The 24,278-nt window shown below is 58.9% G+C and overlaps 1 protein-coding gene across 7 annotated transcripts in view; it reads right to left on the reverse strand.

The window, feature by feature from the left end:
* The window catches only part of CASZ1 (castor zinc finger 1), a 183,652-nt gene that overhangs the window by 57,147 nt on the left and 102,227 nt on the right, over nt 1-24,278 (reverse strand). Inside the window, exon 2 of one of the 7 annotated variants that reach the window (XM_083802599.1) lies at nt 8,693-8,847. The exons of 5 other annotated variants lie outside the window; for them this stretch is intronic. In XM_083802599.1, the coding sequence (XP_083658725.1) occupies nt 8,693-8,711 (19 nt within the window). In that variant the 5' untranslated portion in view covers nt 8,712-8,847. Of the gene's footprint in view, nt 1-1,739; nt 2,247-8,692; nt 8,848-24,278 lie in introns of those variants that run through there. One more of the 7 variants, XM_083802604.1, reaches the window with a different exon arrangement.

Here is a 24,278-nt window from a genome sequence, read left to right on the forward strand (position 1 = left end):
AAAAGGTTTACTATCCTAAGTGGCCTCACTCAGCCTAAGTAACTCTATAAATCAAGCCGAACCGCTAACATCGCAGGCCCACCATCAATCTTCCCACAGGTTGTGAAGAAAGCCGAGGGGAAAGCAGCAGAGGGGCGAGGGATGAGTGGGGGCTCGGCCCCAGCAGGCTGCCTGCAGCCCCCAGAGAACCGCCTGGGATGCCAGGCCGGGTGTCAGGGCAGCTCCATGCCAGCACGGGCTCTGCCGTCCCCTCTCCGTGGCCATGACTGTGACCACTCGGAGGGGAGACGTGAGCCCCCTGTGATTGCCAAAAGGGCAAGGGGTGCAGGGAAGCAGCGAGGGGGAAGAGGGGGATCCAGCAAGAAGGAGCTACGGAGAAAGCCCAGGGGCTGGCGCAGGGAGCTCCTGCGGTGGACCCCGTGCTGGTGATGTGCGAAGGCTCAGGGAGGACTTTTGGCAAACCACTCTCGCCCTGCTAAGCTCAGCTCGCGTTTCCCTTCTATCCACTTCAGCCCCAGGGGTTTTCTTTCCCTGCTCTCCCTCACTTACTGGTGACGTCCCAGTGCTGGTACCGGCCTCTGGGCACCGCCTGGGGAGGAGTTTGTTGGGGCAGGCTTGAGGAAAACTGGAGTTTCCTTGCTCAGCACCACAACAGAGACCCCAGCCCCACCTTGCTGAGGCTTCTCTTTGCTGTCTTCGTGTAGCCCGTGCTGCCCCAGCACTAATGACGTGGTGCAGGCACGTTGGGGGATGGCACACGCCTCAGCCAGGCTTAGCTGCAAGTACCTGATGCTGGGGGAGTAAAGAGGACCTGGGAGAGAACTGGGATACAACCTGGGAAGGGAATCACCCCCAGTATCACCAGCTCCCCTTGGTGTCTGTAACGAGTCACTTTACCCAAGCCCAAAGCCGCGGGGAGCAGCTCAGCATCAGCTGAGGGCAGGGGCTAAGCGAGCTCCTCCTGACAGGGGCTCCCTGCGCACCCTGGGGTGGCCGGGAGGCAGCTGCAGGGGGATTCGGGAGGCTGCTGGCGAGCTGGCCCCTGTCAGCACCCTAAAGCTCAGCCCCAGCCCTAACTAATTGCAGTGGGAAGGCAGGAGCAGAGCCGGGAGCTGGGAGCCTGCACGCTTGTTGCACCACCAAGAAACAGAGGACCAGAAAAAGTTCGTTATCGCGGTCTCACACCACGGCTAATTCTGCCTTGCCTTTTGCTGTGCTTTCTTCTGGTCATCAGGGCTCATCTTCTTATCCCCCTGTCCTCGTGAGCCCACCCACGTGCTCGCGCTCCCGCCGGCCGCGAGCACCCGTCGGAGGGGACGCACACGTGCCCTGCAACGTGGCCGTGCGGCTGCACCGCCGCGCGCAGCGGCACACGCAACCCGGCACTCCGGCACGCGCGACCCGGGAAGCTCCGAGCGCAGGAACCGCGTGCGAAGGAAGGCACACGAACGTCCACGAACGCCCTGCGTGGTCTGCGGCCGTCCGAGCGCGACGCCTGCGTGGCCACAGCTCCCCGCGGCGCACCGAGCGCCGCTCAGCCCCGCGCGCTCGGCGAGCACCCACGCGGGGAGAGCCGGCCGTAGGAGCGCAGCGCTCGCGCGGGTTTCCCGGCCCCGTGCCGGGAGTGGTTTATTCTGCAGCTGGGAGAGAGAAGACGGGCGTCCCGGGAGGCCCTGGCAGGGCCAGCCCCGCGCCCCAGCCCGGCCCCTGTGCGCCCCCGGCCCCTGTGCCCCCCACACCTCAAGGCAAGGAGCGCGTCGGCGAGCGTCCCGCTGGAGCCGGCGTCCCCGCGGCGGGAGCGTGCCGGGCGGGGGGTCTCTGCCTCTCCCTCGCTCGCTCTCTTCCGCTCGCATCTTTTCATGAACTCTATTTCTCTTTCCTTTCTGAAAACAACTGAGCTGTAAATACTGTTTAACCTTCTTCCCCCCTTCCCCCCTCCCCTCCGCACTATAAAAACACAAATATGCCATAACTCAGCTGGCTCAGCCGCCGCGCCTCCAACATGCCCTGCTCCAGGCCTCTCAGGAAGGTCATAACAAACGACTTTCCGATTCAGTGCTCCTGAAATAATTTTGTGTATTAAAACCTGAATCTGCACTTTCTGGACCGAAAGCCTCTCTTAATTATGGCAAGCGTCCTTGGGATGGACAGTGATCCTTCACCGCGGCACCGCCAACCAACCGGAGAGGCAGCCGGCTGCCGGCTCCCCACCGCCGCCGCCCCCTCCCACCGCCACCCAGCCCACGGCCCCCCTTGCTCCCTCGCCCCCCCGCCTTCCCTTTGCCCAATCTGTTTTCAAAGTGTGTCTGTCCTTTATTAAATTGTTTTCTTTTCCACATTATCAGTTGCCATGGAGACCTCATCTCTCGGATTATTTGAATTTCATTATATCTATTGATTTGGGAGCATTTCATCTTTTTTATTGTTTTTCTGTCAATTTTCAAAACGAATAACCATCTAATTTGCGTCAGTGCTGATTATGTTTGTCCCTCAATAGAGGTCGGCAGCTGCGTCGGGGAAACAAATCAATGGGAAACCATCATAAACCTCCCCAGTACAATCTCCAGGATATGTGGGTGACATTCCACGCCTGCGAGGAACACTCATCATATCCAAACTTCTTTCTCTCCTTTTTTTTTTTTCTTCCCCCCTCTTTTTTTTTTGTTATTCCCCCCTGTGGCTGGCTCCACGGGCCGGCGGCGGGTTGTGTTTAAAATCGTATATATTTTACACACATCCATGTGCACTTCTGGACGCATCGCATTTTCAGACAGGGAGGGGACCCGGGTGGGAAGAGAGGGAAGGAATTTTTTTTTTTTTTTTGGTAAGAAAGAAGGGAAGAAAAGGATGACGAGGGAAAGAAAAAGAGGGAAAAGTGGATCGGGATTGCAAATTGCTTACTATGTTTTTTTTTTAAATAATTTATGCAATTTTAAGCATTTATGTATAAATTTTTTAATAAGCCACCCTGGAGCAAAATAGCCATTAACATCCCGACGTCCTTCTGTCCAATGGGCTCGTGTGCAGGATCAATTTCCAAGAGTACTTTCCTTTTTTTTTATGACATGATAAAATGCTTTTAAAGCAACTTACACAAATATGGAAATTTTTTTCCCCTCCTCTTTTTTTTTTTTTTCCTTTTTTTTTTTTTTATAACAGCCTCCACTTATTCACCAGGGAGAGCGAGCGAGCGAGCGAGCGAGCGTGTGTGTGTGTGTGTGTGTGTGTGTGTGCTGGGGAGGGCAGTTGGCAGAAGGATAGACCCAGCCCTAACTGGAACGGACCTGCCTGTCCTTCTAACAAGGGCATAAACTTTCATTAGCGATGCACACAGTCAAAGGCAATTTAGGGAAACGCGCTGTACAGAAAAGGAAAACCTCAGCGTTTTTTATACAGCGGCTCCTTGGCTCCGTCCAGGGGGCTCTATCCTTGAGCTCAGCTCGCGCTCGCCAGCCAAAGTGACCCCACCGGCCGAGGGGAGGCAGCGGCCGGGCAGGGGACGGTGCTGGAGCTGCGTGGGGACACCGGCACCCAGCCCCTCGCCCCACGGCCGCCCGGAGCAGCCGCTCAACGTCACGTCTGGCCGCAGCCCACCCGTCCTGCGGGAGGCCCAGGGGTATCTGTTGCTTCCACGCTTTGGCCCCTCCAAGCCAACGCTCCCCGGTCCTGGCTGCGCACCCCGGCGAGCGGCTCGCCGCCCCGGGCGCCCCTTTGGGGCATCAGTTACAATCCGGCTCTGCGCGGAGCCGACAGATGTGTCGCTGCTGCTCCTGTTTCCACAGGGTATTTCGGCTCGTTATTTTCGCAGCTGGGACATGTTCAGCCTCACGCAGGAACCTGGAAAATGCCATTCCTAGCGGGACGGCTCCTGCCGCCGGCCCCGGGCGGGCACGGCTCTGCGGGGAGGGCTGCGGGCACGCCGGGGGAGCGAGGCGCTCCGCGGGGTCCGACAGCCGGCACCGCGAGCGAGAAATGAGAGCAAAGCACCCAGGTCTTTGGGGCTGAAGACCATCCAGGTTGAAGACCTGTCCACGTGGCTGTTATTTGCTTCGACACATGGCCCTGCCGCTGGTTTCCTACTGCATGACACTTGCAGGGGCAGCGCAGACCCGGGGATTTAATCCTTGCATTTTTCTGGGACCCTCCAGAGCCCCGTGCCCGTGCACACTGGGCACGCACCTGCCCCACGGGCAACGCTTGGGGGCATTGGAACGAGCCAAAAAAAGAATAATAAATAATAATAAAAAAAAAAATCAAATCAAGGGGCAGGCAATGCTCAGCTGGAAAAACACAAAGTGCCGAGAACAGCAAAGCCGATCAATAACAATCACAGCCCCGGCAGCGGGCGAGGGAAGCGCGAACTGTTTTGGCCTGCTCCCCGCACGCTCGCCCACCGGGGACAACACGGCCCCAGCACCGCGCTCCCCTGAGCCCCGCGGTGGGCCCGCGGCTCCTGCTCTGCCCACGAACTCCGTGAGAGCGAGGGGCTCTGCAGAGAGAAGCAGGGCTCCTGGAAGGGGGCTGGTGCTGGGGAAGATCCTTGCTGTCCCCACAGGGCCAGATCCTGACACCCCGCACCCTCCTGCCCCTACCCTTTGTGTCCCCCTCCCAGGCCACGTGAGGAGGGGACACGCGAAGCCTGTCGGGACACGGATGGGGCTCTCCCTTCTCCTGGCCTTGGGCCCCGAGCCGGGGAGCTCACCGCAGCAGCAGCGAGGTCGGCGGGAGTGGAGAGGTTTTCACATCATGTACATCGCTCCGTGCTGCCTTGTCTATAGGCAGCGCTAAATATAGCCAAGCCCAACCTGGAGGTGACTTCGGCGCGGCGACACGGGGACACCTGGCACTGCACGGGCACCCTGCGCTCCCTCACAGCAAGACAGACATCGACGGGCCTGGCACGGCCTCGGGGCCGCCCGTGAGCCCCAAGACGTGTCCCTGCTCCCCTTCCCTCTTGGGGCCCATCCTGGTCGCCACGCAAAGCTCACATCCAGGCCGAAGCCCAAGAAGTGCCACGGCCTCGGGGCAGGCCAAGTGGGGTGCCAGGGAGACGCCAACACACCGGGCAAAGGCAGGCAGCACTTTCTAACCCAAAAGTCCATTTTTTCCCCGGGACGCAGACCCTCTTATCTCTGGCGTGCCAGCATCTGTTTCAGCACAGCTACTTAAAAACTTAAACGGTGGAGGAGGCGCTGAAGAGAAGGGGAAAGTCTCTCGTGTGGGTCAGAATAATTAGACTGAGCTCAAATTGGCTTTAGGCATCTGCTGCTGCCTCCGAGCAACAGCAAGCCCTGCTGCTTCCATCAGCATCTCCTGCCCGCGGAGCAGAGGGGACCGCGGCGTGCCGAGCGCGGGGCATCGCTGGGAACGGGGCCGGGTCGGCAGGAGCCATAAAACCTCCTCGCCCCGCTGCCGTTAGAGCCAGGAGAAAAGAGGCCAGACAGCGAGATTGAGATGAGCCATTTCCCCAACAAACTCGCTTCCCTTTTTTCATTCGCTCCTTTCTTTTTTTTTTTTCCCCCTTTAACTGTCATTAAAATAACAAGTTTCTGTTACAGTCTAAACATTCCCACATTGTATAAAGGGTTATGTTACACCAGAGTCACCGCCGGGCCCAGTGTTTGCACAGAAACCTCACTGCAGGTCCCCCCTCCTGACGAAGTGACTTATTAAAGTTTAAACAGTAATTAACAGAACAATAAAAATAAAGGGATGTTTGGGGAGTCGTAGTGCACACAGGGTTTTTGGCAGTGCCAGCACTTTTCAGTGCCCTGCGCTGGCAGCAAAAAAACGGCTGCGAAAAACCAGGGGAGAGCTCGGGAGCTCCGAGCCAGGAGGGGGCCGGGGCCACGGCACGACCCCAGCCCCGTGTGAGGGTGCAGGGGGGACACAGGCAGCAGGACAGGGGGACAGGGACTCGGCGCTTGTCACCAGCCCTACCCTGGGGATGTGAGGCCGAGAGCCTCCCTCTGCTCCGGCTCTGCTGAGGTTCCTCCGGACGAGCCCCCAGGACCGGAGTTTTGGGAATTGTGTCTCTGAGAGCAGGCCTGGGCTTTGGGGAGACGGCTTGCCTCGGGAGAGAGCAGCCAGGAGGAAACTCAGCTCAAGAAGATCTCGCAGCAGGGTGAGCTTGGGGGGGCTGGAGGAGAGCCCCCAGGAGCTGCCCCTTGCTTGGGACCCCATGGAGCAACCCGTCCCTGTACAGGATGGCTTGGAGCTGCCCATCTGACAGCACGTGAGCAATTTTGGGGCCACTGCTGCTGCAGAGCCCCGACCCCAAGGCAAGCACCCCCCCGGCCAGCAGGACACAGCCCCTGCCTCTCCACCACAGCAGGCCGGCCTCGTGGGGAGCCTCGTGGCTCACCGGGGCTCCCGCAGGAGCAAAACCACTGCTTCTCCTGCTTCCTTCCCAAGCCGGTCGCTCGCCTTGCCCAGGATGAGCTCTAGAGCATGTGGGTAGGGTTTCAGCTTAGGTTGTCAGCCCTCCCTGTTACCCAACACGCAGCAATGCAGAAAGATCTCATTTGAAGATATTTTTGGTGCCTATTGTAACTATTCGCCAATGTTTGCCTTAGTAGCTCGCAGTGCTCGTTGGCTCTAACCCTGACGGGTGACTCAGTGCACACAGCATTGTGCAGCCCCATGTTTGCTAAATCTCTTCCAGTACAACCGCTCAGTTTGCAAATAAAAAGACAGCTCCTTATGGGTGGATCTCCCGTGCGGCGTGAACTCGGGGAGCGCTGCCTCCGGCCCGCTCCCACCAAGCCTTCCCCCAAATCCCCTTCCCTGCTCTGCTGGGGTCCCGGAGGAGGCCGAGCCCCCTGCCACTGGCACTGCTGGAGCTGCAGCAGCTCTGCCTACTGCAACAGCATCCACACGGGATGCCCCGGACGTCCCCTGTCTCGCTGGGACACGTCACCCGAGCGAGCACTGGTCCTGCACATTCATCCTGCACTGAAAACGTCCCCAGACGCCACTGACTTGGCGTTAGGGCAGTCCGAGCAGTCCATTCTTTCTCTTGGGTTCCTCTGCTGGTGCCAAGGACTCTGTCACCTGCTCCCCCAACGGTGCACTAGGCGCCTTGCTTCTGCAGCTGCTGTGGGCTTCAGGGCACAGGGACCGAGAAACAAGGCATGTTTCAAGCTCCTCGGACTCAACGGGGCTCGCTCTGCTTCCAGCAGCTCGGTGGTTTCCAGCTCGCCATTATCACCCGCAAAAAAACATCAACATGGTTTACCCCGCGGTCTGGGAAAGGCAACGGCTCAGCTCTTCAGCTCTCAAGAACCGGAGGAAAGTGTTAAAAATGTGACTTCCCAGGCAATTACCAATGGTGAGTTTTAATAAGCTGTTTTCCAGGCACCAGGGGAGTGAGGGACATGGGGAATCAGACGGTGCGGGTCTGAATTCAGCCTGGTTTTGGAGGTGCAGGTTTAATAAGCCATGAGGCGAGCCTGCACTAGCAGCGGCAGCCCCGCGAGCGGGTGCCGGAGCGGGGGGCTGCCATCGGCGGGTTCAGAATTAATGAAGCCGAGACCTTGGCAACCTCCCTGATTTTCCTGCGTTCTGGTGTAAATTGATAAACTTGCCTGGTGCTCCAGGGAGGAGGTGAGCTGGAAGGAGGGGGACACATGGAATCCTTTCTCTGTCACCTCTGGGTTCTAAGTGGGTCCCAGCGGATGAGCTGCAAGCGTGACACGGGGCTGTCCTCCCCGTCCTGCGCCCGGCTTCCCCACCCAGGCCGTCCCCACAAACACTGTCCTCAGCCCTGCTCCGCACACCCCTCCGATACGGCCGCGGACTGCGAGACCCCGGTGCACCCTGTTAGCACCCGCCTGGGCTCGGCTGCTGCTTTCAGCCAGCAACACCACCCCCTCTTCGCCCCAACCCTTCTATTTCAGGGTTTCTATTTTCTTGGTGGAAATTAAGAGTAACTGGCTTGTTCAGACCTGCCCTTGGAGACAGTTTCTGCAGAAAGCCCCCGAATCCATCGCAAGCAGGGCACCCTCTGCCTGGAACACGCTGGAGACTGGAGCCTCCAGCTCTGCCTCCATCCCTCGCTGCCCACGGGGCGCACGGAGCTGCAGGCAGACCCCAGCGCTGCAGCGAGACCCTGCCGAGGGGCAGCAGCTCCACAGCCCCCCAGGAGCTTCAGCTCCCGGTGTCTCCGCCGTGCCTCGCCCCCGATCGTCTCCTCTTTGGAGGTTTCAAGGTTTCTCCGACCTGACGTGAGCTGAGCTGCCTGTCTGCTCTCTGAAGGACTCTGCTGCCCCAGACTGAGGACGAGCGGCTCACCTCCAGTCCCCAGCACGAGGCGAATCAACACGCGCTTCCCAGACATGTCAAACACCCCAGACGCTCTGAGCCCGGTGCCTCGGCCCTCCTCCACCAGACCCGCCAGGCTTCATCCCCCTCTGCCTGCTCTGATGCTCATGTCACTCCGCTAAGCTCAGAAGAATGATTTCCCTAGCTGACACCCCGGCAGTGGTGGCAAAGCAGAGCTTATGGCTTTCCAACCCCACTCACATCAAACCGAGAGGAAAAGGCACGCCACCCAGCTCCGAACTTCTCATCCCATCCTCCCGGCGCCAGGACACGCTCAGCTCCTGGCCGTGCTGGAGGCGGCGAGGGGCTGCGTGTTGAGCAGGGACAAGGTGTAAAACAAGAAGAGAGGGGGCCCCAGGTCAGCACTCACGTGCATTTTCCTCAGCCATGTCTAAGGAGCCTTGCAGTCAGAACGGGGCACGGCTCTGCACGGGGGTCTCAAGCATTGTCACAAGGCAGAAAGAAATTGTGCACTTCTTTCCAACACGTTGCTCAGGACGTCTCTACAGCAATGCCAGTAACTGCCTGTAGGGAATGTTATGTTAGAAAATTATCTAATGCACTCTTAGTCATCTTGTCTTGCAATCTGCAGAAGGAAATAGGAGCAGCCAGCACAGTACGACCCCGCTTCCAGACACCACTGCCTTTAGATACCATTATCAGCGGCAGCCTGGTCCACGTCCCAGAACTCGAGCTCTCTTTCAGTTAGCGGGCCATGAAATTATTTAGACTATTCTTGATATTACATTCTGTTGTACTTGCAATTAACACGGGGGATCAGCAGTGCCCCATCCTGCGGTCCCCGTGTTTGGCTGAATGCACACTTCGGGGCGCTCGGTCTGCACCTAACCCTGCTCCTGCTGGGTTTAGGGGAGGACAGTGCTTCATTCGGGGCAGCAGATCTCAATACATCAGAGATTTTAATCTTTATATATATGAAATGCAATGTGGGAACCAGCACTCTAAAATCTGGGTCTTGCCTCCTTTTTTTTTTTTTTTGCAAAGGACTTCTGAACGCCAGCAGAAAGTCTGCTGGCACACTCAGCCTTCAGCACTATCTTCAATCAGGGACGCCTAATTATACCCATTACGCTGATGAGGACGCACTGGCACGATGCTACGCGTTCGCAAGGCTCCGGATACGAAGCGAATCAGTGGCAAGGATGGAAATAAAGCCGAGAATCGTGGCGACGGGCTCCTCACCCACCGCAGCACGGCTGGCCATGGACTAGACCACGGCCTGCCCACGTCAGCAGGTTCGGGAGCTGCGGGGGCGCATCCGCCCAGCCACCTAACGGGGTGGGAGTCTCTCTCCTGGGACCGAGGTGCTTGGGGATCCTCAGGGAGCACCCACGGGAGCTGGCCCAAGGGTTGGGCACCCAGCTCACCGCACGGGAGACATCCAGCAGCCAGAGCATCGGGGCTGAGCCACCAGGAGCCCTGCAGCCGTGGCGGGGATGGATCATCTGCTGCTCCCGAAGCAGCTTAATCGCCCTCCCTGCATGTGGGCCCTCGCCGCGAGGGCCAGCCTGATCTGTCTGCGCATTAACCATCCCCTAGAACGCAAAGCCCGGAAGATCTTCCTGGGCATCGGGGCCAGCCTTTGCCCTGCCCTCTCCCTGCCAGGTGCTGGGTGCTTGGGTTTAAGAAAGGCAGCAGAATCCCTCGGGATTGAGAGTCATTACATAAACAATACAATAGGATCACGGCTGTAATTGTAAAAGCGCCTCAAGTCTTGGCACTGGAGGCTGCCGCAGCGAAGGCCTCTAAATGGAGACCCAAACAAAACAAACAAAAGCCCCAACTCTGTCAGCACTTAATGAACAATAATAAATAATAAATAATAACCCTAACAGCCGACCTAGCAAGACAGATGTGAAACACCGCAGCGGCTCGGAGGAAACGCTGACCCTACAGCAGCTGCCTTCCCTCCCTGCGTTGCAGAGCGTCGGGCCAAGGCCACCAGGTACTTGTAGGGTTAGGGACGGGGGGAAAAGCTGGGTCCCGGAGAAGAGCAGGTCCCTCGTGAGACGTACAGAGCGGCGGCCCTGGCACCTCCTGGGCTCAGGACCTTCACCAGCTGCGCGAGCACACCAAGTTGTGCCTCACTCTCCTTACTGCCAGAGCTCTCTTTAAGCGCTGACAGCAAAAAGAAGCAGATGGAGCTGAGCAAGGGAATCCAGGTAGGTGTGAGCCCAGAGCCTCCTCTTCCCAGCACCAGCACCAGCACCAGCACCACCCCGACTCGGAGCCCCCACCTGTGCTGGGTGAGCTGAGCTGCGGCAGGACACGGGGAGCGCCACTTGGCAGGGCCGGGGGCTGGAACAAAGGGCCTAATTTAAGTATTTTTATAACCCGGTGCTTGTGACAGCGGGTTTAGCAGTTGCCGGCCATCTGGAATAAAGAATTACAGCCACCTCCCCTAATCCTATATTGCCTAAACCCTAAAGCTGGTTATGGTGCAAGGATGAGGCAGCAGGCTGGGAGGAGGCAGCGATGGGAAGGGGGGGTGGAGAAGGGACCGCAGGAAAATTCTCCAACTTATCTCCTTTTCCTGGGGGGTGCCAGGTGGTCCCAGATGCACCAGAATTAATTTTGCTGGGAATCAAGTGAGGACGGGGTGAAGAAAAAGGGGGGGAGAAGGGAGGCGAGGAGCCCTCCACGCCCACAGCATCGCATGCACCGCACACACACACACACGCACACAGAGGCTTACTGGTCCGCGCAGGGCTGTCAGGTAAATTAGATCTGAAAGCTGACAATTTCTGACCATATTTCCTTGATTATTTCAAACAAATGCACACCAGCCGCTGTAAGGAGATTAAAGTGACATAAACGTCCCGAGTGGGAGGAGGGAGGGCAGAGAATTCAGGTCACCCCCATCCGTCCCCCATTTGACAGCCGCTATATCGCTATCCAATCCAATAAAAAAATCCCCCCCTTTTGCTTTAATTAATTTTACAGCTAGCTTGCTTAATTACTTTCAATCAAAATCCTCCTGCCATCGCAAAATTAGAGATGGTTGAGCTCCATTAGCCTAAATTCTTCATTTCCATATAGAAAGAGGCTCCCTCGGCAAAGCCAAGAGGGCTCCCTCCTGCTCGGGCTGCCACCGGACAGACGCCCGTCCCTCTGTCTGCCTCTGGTTCCCTGGGAGAGGCGGGGGAGAAGGAGACAGCCTTGTTCTGGCCACCACCTCCCACGGAGCATCTCCTTGTGAGCCGGGGACGCAGGAGGTCCCCTGCTCTGCCTTCCCACGGCCATGCTGGGACCAAGCTCGGCATCGTCGCCGCAGGCACGGGTGGGCATCGCCACCTCTGCTGGACGCATGGACAGGGCGCTGGGGGTCACAGGGGCAGATCCCCCTGTATCTGTCCGCTGGGTGCATGGACAGGGTGTCGGGGGGAAGCAGGGGTAGATCCCCTTGTATCTGCCCGCTGTGGGGTTTGATGCCTCCCCTCGGAGCAGCCGGCACCGAGCGCTGCCAGGAGCACAACACCGCTGCCCGCGGAGCCGCGACGTGCCTCTAACTGCTGCGCGCACCACTAGCACCTCTCTCCTGCGAACCCACACCATGAGCTGTCCCACTTCGGCCCATCTCAGAGCAGTCCCAACTGGTCCCGTGTCCACAAAACCTCCTCAAAAGCGCAGGGAGTGGCAGCAATAAAGCCATGTGGAGCTGGAAGGGCGACAAGAACCCCAGGGGAGCGGAGAGGCCGGGCGCAGGAGCAAGCCCAGGGAGGAGCCAGGCGTGGAGGAGGAGCAGCAGCTCCTCTCCAAGGACTGCGGGCATCGGGAAGCATCACCTGGCCCAGGCCAGTGTCACGCTGCAGCTCTCTTCCTCCCCACTTTCCTATGGCCTCCTCCTTTCCCATCTCCCTACACTTCTTCCAGACCAATGGTCTTCGCTGCATTTTACGCGGGCACAAAGCCCTGGGAACCGTGTTGGTCGCTCACCATGGGCAGTGGAGCTTGGCCCTGGCTCCCAGCTCCCTGGAGGGACAGGGCAGCAGCCCTGTCCCCACAGTCCCACCCCACAGAGAGCTCAGGGGGCTCCCAAGAGTGAGGAGCCCAGCTCCTGCCCGCTGCAGGGAGGACAGGTCAACCCCGCGCTTCTCTGCAACAAAACCGAGGCAAACACAGACCTATTTTGTTTATAAGCTTAAAACTGAATCCAATGGCGCATCTACCTGGGGATTTTAGATTAAATGGTTTAAGAAACTCAAATAGGCTTTTTAATCCGGTCAAATAAAAAGAGCCCCAAAGAAGCAAAGAATTCACCCTGCCGAGCGAGGCTGACGCTGGGCAAGCATGGCTTTCCTACGCTCCGCAACTCCTCCCCACCCTGGCATGGGACATGGTGTATTTGCCAAAATCTGGAAGCTCAGGATCCGCCCTGCTCAGGGCTCGGGCAGGCTTCACTTTCCCAGGGCTGACCCACTCGTATCACGCTTTCCTCATCCTCTCGGTGTTCCCTTACGCCGCTGTCTGGGCCCTTCCCCCAATACCTGGCAGCCTGCACAAGCACGGTGCCAGCCCTGGCTGCATCACCAGCACCAAAAGCAGCCCAAGAGAAAGCCCCAAAATCCCCAAGCCCCGTGCCACGTGTCCATTTGGGCACTGCCTTTCCCACGACGACCTCCCTGAGTGCTGCACATGAGGCCGAAGAGCAGATGGGGGCTGACGGGGTAAGTGCCGAGGCACAAGGAGGGGATACCAGCTCTACATGAGCCTGGGGAGCTCCTAAAACTCCCAGAGCACCACATCTGCCTCCTCCCGGTGCCCCATCTCACTGCCTGCTCATCCAACACCGTCCCCTGTCCCCCACTGCCGCTGTTCAGCCCCGGAAAGGCTCAGGAACGTCCTTCCCCTGCACGTGCCCCGCGATGAAATTCCCGACTTGTGTCTCGCCTGCTCCAATGCTCAGAGCAGCCGGGACAATAGAACAGAGAGGCCCTAAATCCACCAGACTCACCCTAAATAGCGATGGCCCATAATTTCGCCTGACATCCAGGAGCTTGTTATTCTTTCCCCTCGTCGCCTGGCTGGAGCTGTTCAGACCCATCAGTGTTATTCTATGCATTAAACGGGGAAAAAAAACCACGACCCAACAACAACCCAGAGACTTTTCCAGCCTGCCCAGCACGGGCCGAGGGGGCGGCATCCCCACTTGGGCTGGGGGGGTGAAAAAAGGGGAAACGACGCCTGAAACCCAGACCAGGGGAACAGCGCAGGGGTCCCGCAGAGCCCCCCAGTATCTCCTTCCCTCAGCCCCCAGCCCTACAAGGCTGCTGCAGCCCGTCCCCGTTAACCACAGCACTTTGGGGTTGGGGTTTTTGGTTGCCTTTTTTTTTTTTTTTTTTTTTTTCTTCCAGGCCGGTTCCAGCTGATTAAGGACCTGCAACAGGATGTAGGGATTACAGCGAACCTGGCTCCGGATCAGCCGGGGCGCGGAGCCAACGGAGCGAGCGAGGATTGCCCCCAGCCTGGCTGCCAAGCCGGCACTCGTCCTGCTGGGAGCCTGCGAGGGCCGGAGCTCGGCGCTGGAACAAGGCCCCTGCCCTCGCTGGCTCTGCCGGGGAATGGCCCCAAGCCCACGCTGACAAACGTGCCCGCAGGAAGGGATGAGGGGATGGATGAGCTGTGGCTCGCGGGGCTTGCTGGAGAGGGAAAAACCCCTTAGGGACTGGCTCGGCGTGCCTTCACCCCAGGTGAAATGGTGCGGGGAGAGGGAGAACGGCGACCTCCCACCCGAGCTGGCCATGCCGTGGGATTCCTGGTCCATGCTGCACCACACGGAGCTGCCAGCGGGCCTCCCTCCCCCAGCAACACGAGGCAAAAATGCTCCGGGCTGAGTTTTTAATCCAGGAAGAAGTGATCAGGGAAGGCAATAATCTCAGCTGGCACACGGAGCCAAGCAGGGGCTTGCTTCTGGGGAGCCATCGAGAGCAGAATTAGCACCGAGGAGACTCGGGGGCTTTTTTTTTTTCTTCTCCTTCTGCGAACACTGATCCCTGCTCGGACCAGCAGCAGCCCCCAGCACCTTTCTCAAGCGCCTGTCACTGCAATGCCCAGCCGCTGCCATCCCCACAGGGGACATCTCCCCATGCTCGGCTTTCCCAAGCCCCTCCTGGAGGGGTGCAGGAGGGCTCGTGGCCACGAGAGCAGCCCCCGGCTCCGACCTGGAGCTCTCAGCCTCGAGCCCTGCGTTCACCGGGTCCAGACGAGCCCTGGCAGTGGGGAGGGGGCCGGTCTGTCCGTCCGTCTGTCCGTCTGTCCAGCAGGCTGCGTGGCGCTGCCCACCAGACCCATCGCGGCGGAGAAACTCCGGAGTCAGCTCCTGCCGGCCTGGGGCTGCGGGGGGAAGGCAGGGCTCGATATTGCAAGCGGAGGCCGCTGGGATACCATTGAAAGCTGCTAAATATGACCAGGTTAGCACTTTAGTCTTTAATGGCAGGTCACCATTAATAAACCCAGGGCCCCAGGGTGCAGTACAGAGCCTCCCTCCCCCCCTCTCCCCGAAATACTCATTTCATTAACTTCACTGCGCGCGGCGCTCGGCACCTGTCAGAGGTTCGGCAGCCAGGAGCTGGCCGAGGGTTAAGGACACCTCGCGGCAGAGTCACCCGCTCCCTCTGCCTTCCTTCCTTCCCCCCAGGGAGCCGCACCACGGGGCACAGCCCCATCCCATATGGGCAAGGGCATCCCCAGCCCCGGCCCCTCGCCGGCCACCGGCAAGTCACTTCGCGTCACCGCGCCTTGCTTCTTCGGGGCGGTGACAGCGGCACTGACGGCCGCGGCGGGGAGGAAGGGCAGAGGGGAATTGCCTCGGATGCGGGCTCTTGTGAAACAGAGAGAGCTGTGCTAACAGTAGGGGCCAGATCCTGACCAAGGGGGTGCTGGGGTGGCGCGGGGGATCGCCCCAGGACACGAGGTGAACGCGGCCGTCACGGCTGAGCGGGGCCACCCGTGGCCTCGGTCCCCATGGCCACAGCAGGAGGATGGGGAAGGACGAGGCGTAAGGAGAGGGCTGTGCTCCACCTGCTTTCACCATGACGCCGGCGGTTTCCTGGAGGGAAGGTGGGAGGGGAGGAGGGACAAATGGATGCCCCAGCTGCCAAAAATCCCATAGCAAGTCTTTATCGATCTGCCCTACTTGGCAACTCGAGCTGCAGCCACCGTCTGTGGTGCCGGATCAATACAACCTGGGCGGACGGGGCGGGAGAGGCACTTTTATGGGAAGGCGAAGCCTTCAGGGGGAAGTATTTTGATTTTTAGAGCGCCAGCAGAGTCAAGGAAGAGAAAACACCCGGACTCAAGCTGCAGTTTAGCTTGGAATCGCTTCAAATACCTGCTGAGCCCTTTGCACTGGGGCCCCGTGACCTCCTCATGGGAGCTGCCCCGGCCTCGCTGCCCACCCACCGCAGCCCCTCGCCAGCCCCAGGTGCTCTCAGCACGGACGTGTGGGGATGGGGACGGGCTGGAAGCCATCGAGGCCCCCAGGAGCTCCTTGTTGTGCACGGGGGAGCCGACGACCGCCCCCGAGCCCTTCTGCCTTTTGGGCCTGGAGACCGCTTTCCTCCGCACGGCTCGCATAGCCGGCCACGAGCCCCGGAGCCCCGGTGACACCGACATGGAGCAGAGCTCCGTGTCCAGACGCCCTGCTTCCCGCGGCACTGAGCTCGCTTCGTGCCCCCGTCCCAGCAGGGCAGGTGAGGGAGGTTTTCCCGTCCCAGGGCCCGGGCGCCTCGATCCCGTGGCTCCAACGAGAGGCGGCCGCGAGGGGACGGCGCGTCGGGCGTCACCTCCAAACGCCCTTCGGACGGACAGGCCGGGCGGGCGGGAGGGAATCTGCAGTTGTTCCAAAGCTTCTTGCTCAGCACAACAACTGTTGCGGTCCTTTTAGCACAAACCCAGCAACTGTTCCCAAAAGCATGGCCTGCTCAGCTCCCGGACTTTAAAAAAACAAAAAACAAAAAACCAACAAGCAACAAGCGATCTCCAAAACGCCGGCTTCTGAGTCAGGGCAAAAATGTTATTAACAAAAACATCACTCAGGGGTGGGACACCTGCTCCCTGACAAGCAACTGGCCCGGCTGCCCGCGGTTAGCGAGTTACATCAGGCCCCAAAAAGAGACAGGGAAGGGAGGGAGAAGGGGAGAGGGTGGAAAAGAACAGACAGAGGGAGGATGACAGCAGCGGGGAGTCACGGAGACAAAGAGGAGCGAGAGAAGGGGAAGCAGGGGAAGAAAAGAGCAAGTGCGAGAGCATGTGAGAGACGGAGCAGCAGCGGGGGAAGCGGCACGGCGTGCTGCGAGCGGCGGGCGCGCAGCCCGGGGCGGGAGCGCGGGCGGGCGAGAGCGGCTGCGAGCGGCTGTGCATATGGCAGGGAGCGAGCGGGGAGGAAGAGAGGAGTCGGAAGGGGGAAGGAGCCTGCGAGGGGAGAGAAAGCTTGGGAAGTGTCACCGGGAAAACAGGGAGGGAGGGAGGAACGAAAGGAAAAGCGCAGGCCGGCAGGCAAGTCTGGTGGAGTGAGGGGCAGCGAGGGATGGGGAAGGAGGATGTGAGGGTCGGGGGAGAGAGCAGAGGGGACGGGAGAAAGGGACGGAAGAGAAAAAAGGAGTAAGAGAAACAAACAGGGGGGAGGGAGAGAAAGATGTCTATTAAAAACCTCAGTGCATAACACAAAATGTCAGGGTTTATAGCTTCATTCTTGGCATTGCTGGTACTGAGAACCCCACACAGAAATGTCACCGCTTGTCATGTTTAATCACCTGCTATTTGTTAACACCTTCGCTGCGAGGAGTCTGCCCCTCACCCCTTGCAGGCTTTCCTTTTGGAGGAGAAACCGTGAAAACAAGGCTCTGCCTCCCGGCTGCCCGCGGACAGCGTCAGCAGAGCCCAGGGCCAGGGGCACGGCGCTCTCGGTCCTGCGGGGTCCCCAGCCCGGCCGCTCGGGGACACCCGGTGCCATGGGGCAGGGGACTGGTCTGCACCGAGAGACGCTGCTGGGAGGCCAGTGAGGCCAGTTTGCGGGCTGCAGGACAGGGAATGCAGACAGGAGCGGAGGGGAGGCTTGGCGAGGGTACCGGCCCCCCTCGCTGCTCCCCCAGCCCCGCACGCCCACCCTGCACAGCCCGCACTGAAGGGCTCCAACACACGCACGTATAACAAAATCCCCGAAATCCCTGCAAGCCTGGAATTCTCCGATCTGTTTGCTTGAACAGCAACTGTCACACGAAAGCAAACATCCAAAGCTGTTAAACGTGCGGTTGCAGTTCCTTGCCCTGGCACCCGCGCTGGTGACTTTGCTCCGGCTGCTCTCAGAGCCTCGCACCCCTGCCCTGTTTTTATGCCAGTTTTCCCCCCTGTCAGGCCGACTGCACGCTGGCTGGCTGACATCATGGCACGCTGCGAGAGGAATTACTTCGAGGTCATCCCTAGACAAGACTTTTCCCTACTATCTCATGCACCCCAACTGGACGGAAATCCAAGAGCAGCAGGGCTCACCCATAGGAGTGGTAACAATCTAATTCTGTGCTTTTCAGGCTCACCCAGCGAAATAAATCATCCCCCCACCCAAAGGAAGAAAACTTTAAAGATGTGCGCTCAGAGGTGACTAGTGCAGCCCTCCTGTTTTAACCACAGAACAGTTAGCAGTGCTGCCTCAACACAAACGCGGGCTCGGCTTCAGCTCGCTCCTCACCCCACGCTCCCAACTGCTTAGGTCAGTGCGCGGCGCTTCGAAGTGCTGATGCCAGTGAAGTCGGACTTCCCCTCTTGGAAATCAAGAGAGTTTGGGGAGCTGAAGAAACGACACTACGAGGAGCTGGGAGGGGAACCTAACTGCACCCTAACCGTCGTTTGGGCATTCAGAGCCCCAAAGGCAGCGGAAGGCGCCAGGAGCCCAGGGACCCACGCAGGGGTTTCTCCTCCAGCTCGCTGCGATGCTTGGAGCTGCGTCGCGCCCGACACAACGGGGCAGCTGCACTGCTGGCTGCAGCTGCAGGGCCGAGGGGCTTCCCGCTGCCGCTGTCATCAAGATGCTAAGGACAGGCTAGGGGAACATCCCGTACAGAAAAAAAAAAAGTAAAACTGCAGAAAGCCAGCTCGTTTCTCTCCTGCCCCTGCCGTACGGTTTTTAAAGGCAGTTTAGATCTTCCAGTAGTGAGATGGAAAGGCTGGAGCCAAATGCAGCGGTTCTGGAAAGCCGGAGTGCAGGCTTTACACCTCGGTCTCCAGCAGGGATGCGGCAGACGCTCACCCGGAGCCTGGTGACAGGGACACGTGCCCCCGCCCCAAGGACCCGCGAGGTCCAGGAGCCACCCCGAGTCCTATTCTGGGAACGGGAACAGCGCACAGGCCTCCCGCTGGCCTCGCGCCAAGGATAAAATTCACCCTCCTGAACACGGGCCAAGATGAGCTAAAGTGACTACTGACTTTTGTTGCCCAACTTGAGGCACCTTAAATGGGCCTATTTTTCAAAGTGTCACTGCTCGGCACGGCCGAGGACCGGGCCTCTCCGGGACGTGTAACGCTACGTGGCCAACCACCGCGGGAACCCAAAGACCAATATTCCTCACCTTTGGGACTTCTCCCAGCCTGGCCAGCCCTTCTGGCTTTTTTTTTCCCTTCCCCTCCCTTCTCCTCACTCTTTTCTTTTGCAGCTTTTTATGAATTTCTCCTAGCTTTCCTCCCTCTCCCCCCCTCAAGGTCACGCCGCTCATTTCCACGTTGAATATTTACTCAGCGAGCCAGGTCCTTTCACAGGCGCTCACCACAAATATGCTTTCTGATAAAGTCCGGAGAAAAGAAACTATAAAACCCAAAGCAATGTCAGAAATAAATAATTTTAAAAATATATCCCAACAGGGCAACGTGGGGCTGTAAGAGGGTAAGAAACTGCAACAGAGGAAGCCAGCAGGTAAAACCCACTTGGAGTGAGTTTACATCATTTCCCTGCATTTCCATGACTATTTCCTCGCTCTCTTTTCTTGTTTGTTTTCTCTTCCCCCCCATCCAGAGGCAGGACCCCTCAGCCCCCGGGTACATGCTCATTTGTGCCCCCCAGCAGCCAGCCCCCCCCAGACGGGCAGTTTTCAGCTACACGAAGTTTGCCCGTTCTCCCCGTGCCACCACCTGGGAGCAGCCTGCACAAAGCACACCCACCGGTCGTGCCCCACTTCCAGGAACTGCCGGGCCCTTCGTGGGGACATGGAGGGAGTCCTGGAGAGTTATTTTCGTGCTTAATTACTAAATCAGCTGACAGAGCAATCCCCCGGGCTGTCTGAAACGAAAAGCCCACGTCCGCCAGCCCAGGGCAGCTCTCCAAAGAGCCCAGCCTCCCGCGCCGCTCCGAGACATGGCGTGTTTGGTAAGCACCCAACGCCAGAGAAACGAGATTTGGCCAGCACAATGTGATTTGGAAAATCCCAACCTCGGGCTTAAGAGCATCCAAGGAAGTTTTTACATTACTCTTAGCGACATCATTTCAGCTTCCATCTGGCCGTCGGAGATGGCTACTGGCCCATCTGGGCGGCCAAACTGAGAAGTAAGGCTTTCACCCCACCTGCTCCCACCACGCCAAGGAGCAGGGACTGAGCTCCCCGGGGGCATCCACACGTCCCCAGGGAGCCCGACTTCTCCTGGAGGCTGCAGGATGCCCAGGGTGCTGCCTGCTGCCGTGTTTAGGCTCCCAAGCTGCAAGTGCACGGCCGTGGTGCTTTGAGCAGCCCGTGCTGCTTTGCTGTGCTGGAGAAAACCGTGCGGAGCCGCGCTCGCCGGGACACCGGCACCGCTGGCAGCGGTAGGAGCAGGAGTACCACGCGGAGCTATTATAAGAGCAAATGTTTGGGTCCTCCAGCATCATAGTAACTAAACAGAAACCGCAAGTTACAAGCGTTTCCAGACGGTCGCAACCCTGAAATAACACAGACTTGCAGAAACGCTCTGATTTCAAGTGCTTTCTGCTAACTCGGCGCTAGCAGCGCGGGGACGGCGAGAGCAGCCCGCTGACGGCAGCAACGCCATCCTAAGTGGCAGCGCACGAGGCGGCGTGGCGGGACGCTGCCGGGGCGCGTTGGCAGCCGGTCCCCTGCAGAGGCTGGGAAGCCAGCCGGGTGTCACCACGCCGCACAGGCTCCGGCGCCCCTGCCGCCTCCCTGGCACGGCCGGTCTCGTCTCGCTGCGTGCGGCTCGCCCTCCCTCCCTCCCAATGCGCACATGGCTTTAATGTTTTTATTACCTGTTTGACTCGCTGCCTTATTGCTTCTCCTCTTAATGGGGCTGTAACCGTGGAAACGAGGAATAAACGGCCACCAGAAAATGAGATGATTAAACAGGTCACCCTGGCAAAACAAACTCCGTGCTCGCACAGCCCGGGCTGTGTACGGCGGCTCCTGCCCAGGGGCCGGGGGGAGAGGGCGGCGGGGCCGTGGCGCTGCGGGAGGGAGCGCGGCACCCACGTGCCTCCCCGGGGAGCAGCGCGCTCGGCCCCAGAGGGACGATGCTCCGTGCCACCCAGGGCAGGCATGCGAGAAGCAGCAAGGTTTGCTTGGGGAAGGCAGAGGAGAGCGAGGACAAGACGCATCCATGTAACTAGGGAAAAAATAGCAGCTATTATGAATATAAATAGGCTGGACTGAAATCAAAACACAAGTCTGAGACAAGTTGCTGTCCTCTGGTGTCCCCGCCGCTGGCGCTGCCCATGCCTGCTCGTGGCAGTCCCAGTGGGGCAGAGACCTCCCCTGCCCCGTTGTCCCACGGCCCCACGGCCCCGCTCCTTGCTGCCAACGGGCTCGTTGGCCAAGCTGCTGGGACAGCAGGGCCCAGCCAGGCCCACAGGCGATGCGGGACGTTGTGGAGCAAGTGCCTGGCATGTACCCGAGGTCTCGGGAGGCAGCGTTTGGCCACAGCCCTCCCGAGGGCTGGGGAGGACGCCGGTCCCCAGCAGCGAGGCCGGCAGAAGGCAGGGCGGCCGCCCGCGCGTCTGCGTGCCCCCGGGTGCTGACACCTGAACACCACGTCCCTCCCTCAGCCAAGCCGAGAGGCAGCACGGTGCAGACCGAAATGTTGTCGAAAACAAAAATAAAACCCCAAAATAAACACACCGCAATCAAAAAAGCACGATCCCAAACCATCATTCAAAGTAGCGAGGATCCTGCCAGCAGCCCCGTCCTGTCCCGACCTGCCCGAAGCCAGACTCGCTGGGTGCTGGCGGCCTGGGAAGAGCAGGCTCCCGGCACCAAGAGCAACGAATTCAGCAGAAGAAACTGGAACGGCAAAGCCTGGCGAGGTGGAGATGAGAGACAACTGCTTGAAGCGCACAGGCGAGCGGTTGTGTGCTTTCTTTCAAAAAAAACAGCAGGTGGTTTATGAAAAGGGCCCTATTCTTTATAGTAATTTGAGCCATATTTCATTGTTTGATAGAAAAATCATAATATTCATGACCTCCTTTAACTGGAAGAAGTTCACTCATCTGAATATCAGCCCACAGACAAATCGGGAAATGAAAAATACAGAGACCAAGATAATGGAAGGGAGGTGGAGAGGGAAAAAAAAAAAAAAGGAAAACCAAGGCAGACCCAAAGACAGAATGGGAAGTCCAGGAGGGTGACAAAGAGTGAAGAGACTGTGGGAATGAGGAAACGAAGGAGGACATAAAGGAAAGCTATTTAGCAAGAAGAGTTAAATAGAAAAAGTCTGAGAAAAGCAAAAGACTGAAAACGCAGCGAGAGGGAGCTTTCTCTGAAAGTTTCCAAGCACATGGATCAACTCTGCAGAACCTCCGGAGCTCCTGTTAAGAATATTCAGATGCAATCACAAACTAAAATCAGGCCCTCTCCCCAGCCTCTGCTCCCCCACCCTCTTCCGACCGGGTCCTCCTCTGCTAACATCTGCTGCCTGCCTTCGGGACATGCAGATGGTAATTACTGCAGGAGCAGCTTCCTCTCCTTTCCCTGCTCGAGCGGGGCCACTCGGAAGAAGGCTTCAAGTTGTGGAAAGCCTTCAAGTTGTGGAAAGCCACCGCACGCCCCCGACCGCGGGGCTGGGGACGCGGGAGCCGGGCCCGTGCCGAGTCTGATGGCACAGCGGGGGGAAGGTGGGCGAAGAGATGAAGACGTTTGTCTACAAAACACGCCAACGGAAGGAGGAGGAAGATCTGACGCCTGCCCACATGGTTTGACCTGGCCCAAAGAAGGGAGGCCCGGGGAGAAGCTGGCTGGAGACGTGGAGCCACCTGCGCTGCTCCTGGTCGGGGCCGGGGCGGCGAGGAGGAGGGGGCAGCCCTGGGCGGGGAGCGGATTCATCCCGGCATGGTGCTGGCAAACGCCATGCGGAGAGGTGGAGCTGCTTTAATGAGGAGATGCTTCTATGACTCAGGCCTCAAAGGGATCGGGACTTTATTATTTTATTTTTCCATAATAAATTATGCCCTGGGATGCCAGGTCCCGCCGGGTTTTTCTGGAAATACCAGACAAAAGCTGGTGTTGCTAGCTGGCTTCTGACAGGTTCCCAGGTATGGAAGCTGACAGTTCCTGCTTCTTCCCCTGCCCCGGCCCAGCCAGTCTCGGCGGAGGGGCCTTGCTTCCGACGGAGGCCTCGCGCCTCCCCGGGGAGCCTCCTCGCGGGCCCACCACAGCCGCAGGGACGCCGAGGTGCCCGCGTTGGGTGCTGCCAGGAGCAGGCCGAGCTCTCGCACGGCCCCGGCACCGCGCCCCGGCTGCAGGGAGGAGCGCTGCGCCCGACCCGCACCCAGCGTGGCCGGCAGCCAGGCCTCCTCGCTTATCTCCATCACTGAAGCGCCCAGCCCTGGCTCTGGGCTGCTCAGGGGAGTGTGATTCTGCCCACTTTATAGATCAGGGAGTTATTCATCCCACACCGAAGCCTCAGACTCTGCCGCGTCTCGCAGGCCTTTCTGGAGCTCCCTCGGTTGGGTTTGGGCTGAGCTTGGCCCCAGTTCAGCTCAAAGCCTGGCTCTGCAAAAATCCCCTGCACAACCACCTGCCTGCCTGCGGCCGCTGGGCCAGCCCAATGCCAAGGCCACCGCTGCCCAGGGACAGGCAACGTGCGGGGCACGGACCACGCCTGTCTCCTCCTGCTGCCAACGCCGACCCGCTCCTCGTCACGATGCCGCAGAGGCACAGAACCGGAGCGCAGAGGAAGGCGATGTCTTGAGAGAGCACCTGGAGGAGGCAAGGTTCAGCCCCAGAGCAGCCCCGGTGCACGTGAGCGTCCAGGAGCGTGGACGTGGGCGAGCGGCCGGGGCGATGCGCAGGACGGGGTGACGGGGACGTAGGTGTTGGGTGTGGGGAACACCTCCAGAAATGCTCCGGCGGAGCCTGGTGTTTTTACTGATTTCACAAGAGGCCCTGCTAAAATGTCACCTCTCCAAGAGCAAAACATGAGCACGGAGGTGAATCATCCTTTCACACCCCAAAACCAAGAATGGGTGGCAAAATTCTCTAGTGAGGCACCAAATCCTCAGGGGATTGCCATGAAGTGCACCCGGTGACTTCAGACTTCCCATCCTTTTTCCTTGTCTCTGCTTCTCCCCACCCCTCGCTCTCTCTTGCCAACCTACCTGGGCTGCTCAGCTTTTATTCCGAGCATGAAACTGCCCTAGGACTGGAAGCTTTAAGCAGTTTCCCAGCCTCCAGAAATTTGTTGGTTGTGTTTCTCCACGGCAAAGCAAACAGTTGCTTTGGTACCTGGCCACCACACCTAGCTCCCAAGTGCAATGGAAGAAAACACCAGGAAAGGCAGGAGAGGAGGACAAGTGAGGAATTCTTTGGGAAATTCCAACAAGAACGCACGTTACATGAGGGAAGTGCATGGTTTTGGTTCACTGTAATTACTTTTCCTCCGAAAGGCTCGACAGGATCTTTTACTTTCTGGACTCGCTATGGGAACAAAGGAGGGAAGCTGCTGGAGAACAGAGGAGCAGGGGCCAGGAC

Source organism: Anser anser (genome assembly GCF_964211835.1).
Source record: "Anser anser genome assembly, chromosome: 17".
NCBI classification, from domain to species: domain Eukaryota; kingdom Metazoa; phylum Chordata; class Aves; order Anseriformes; family Anatidae; genus Anser; species Anser anser.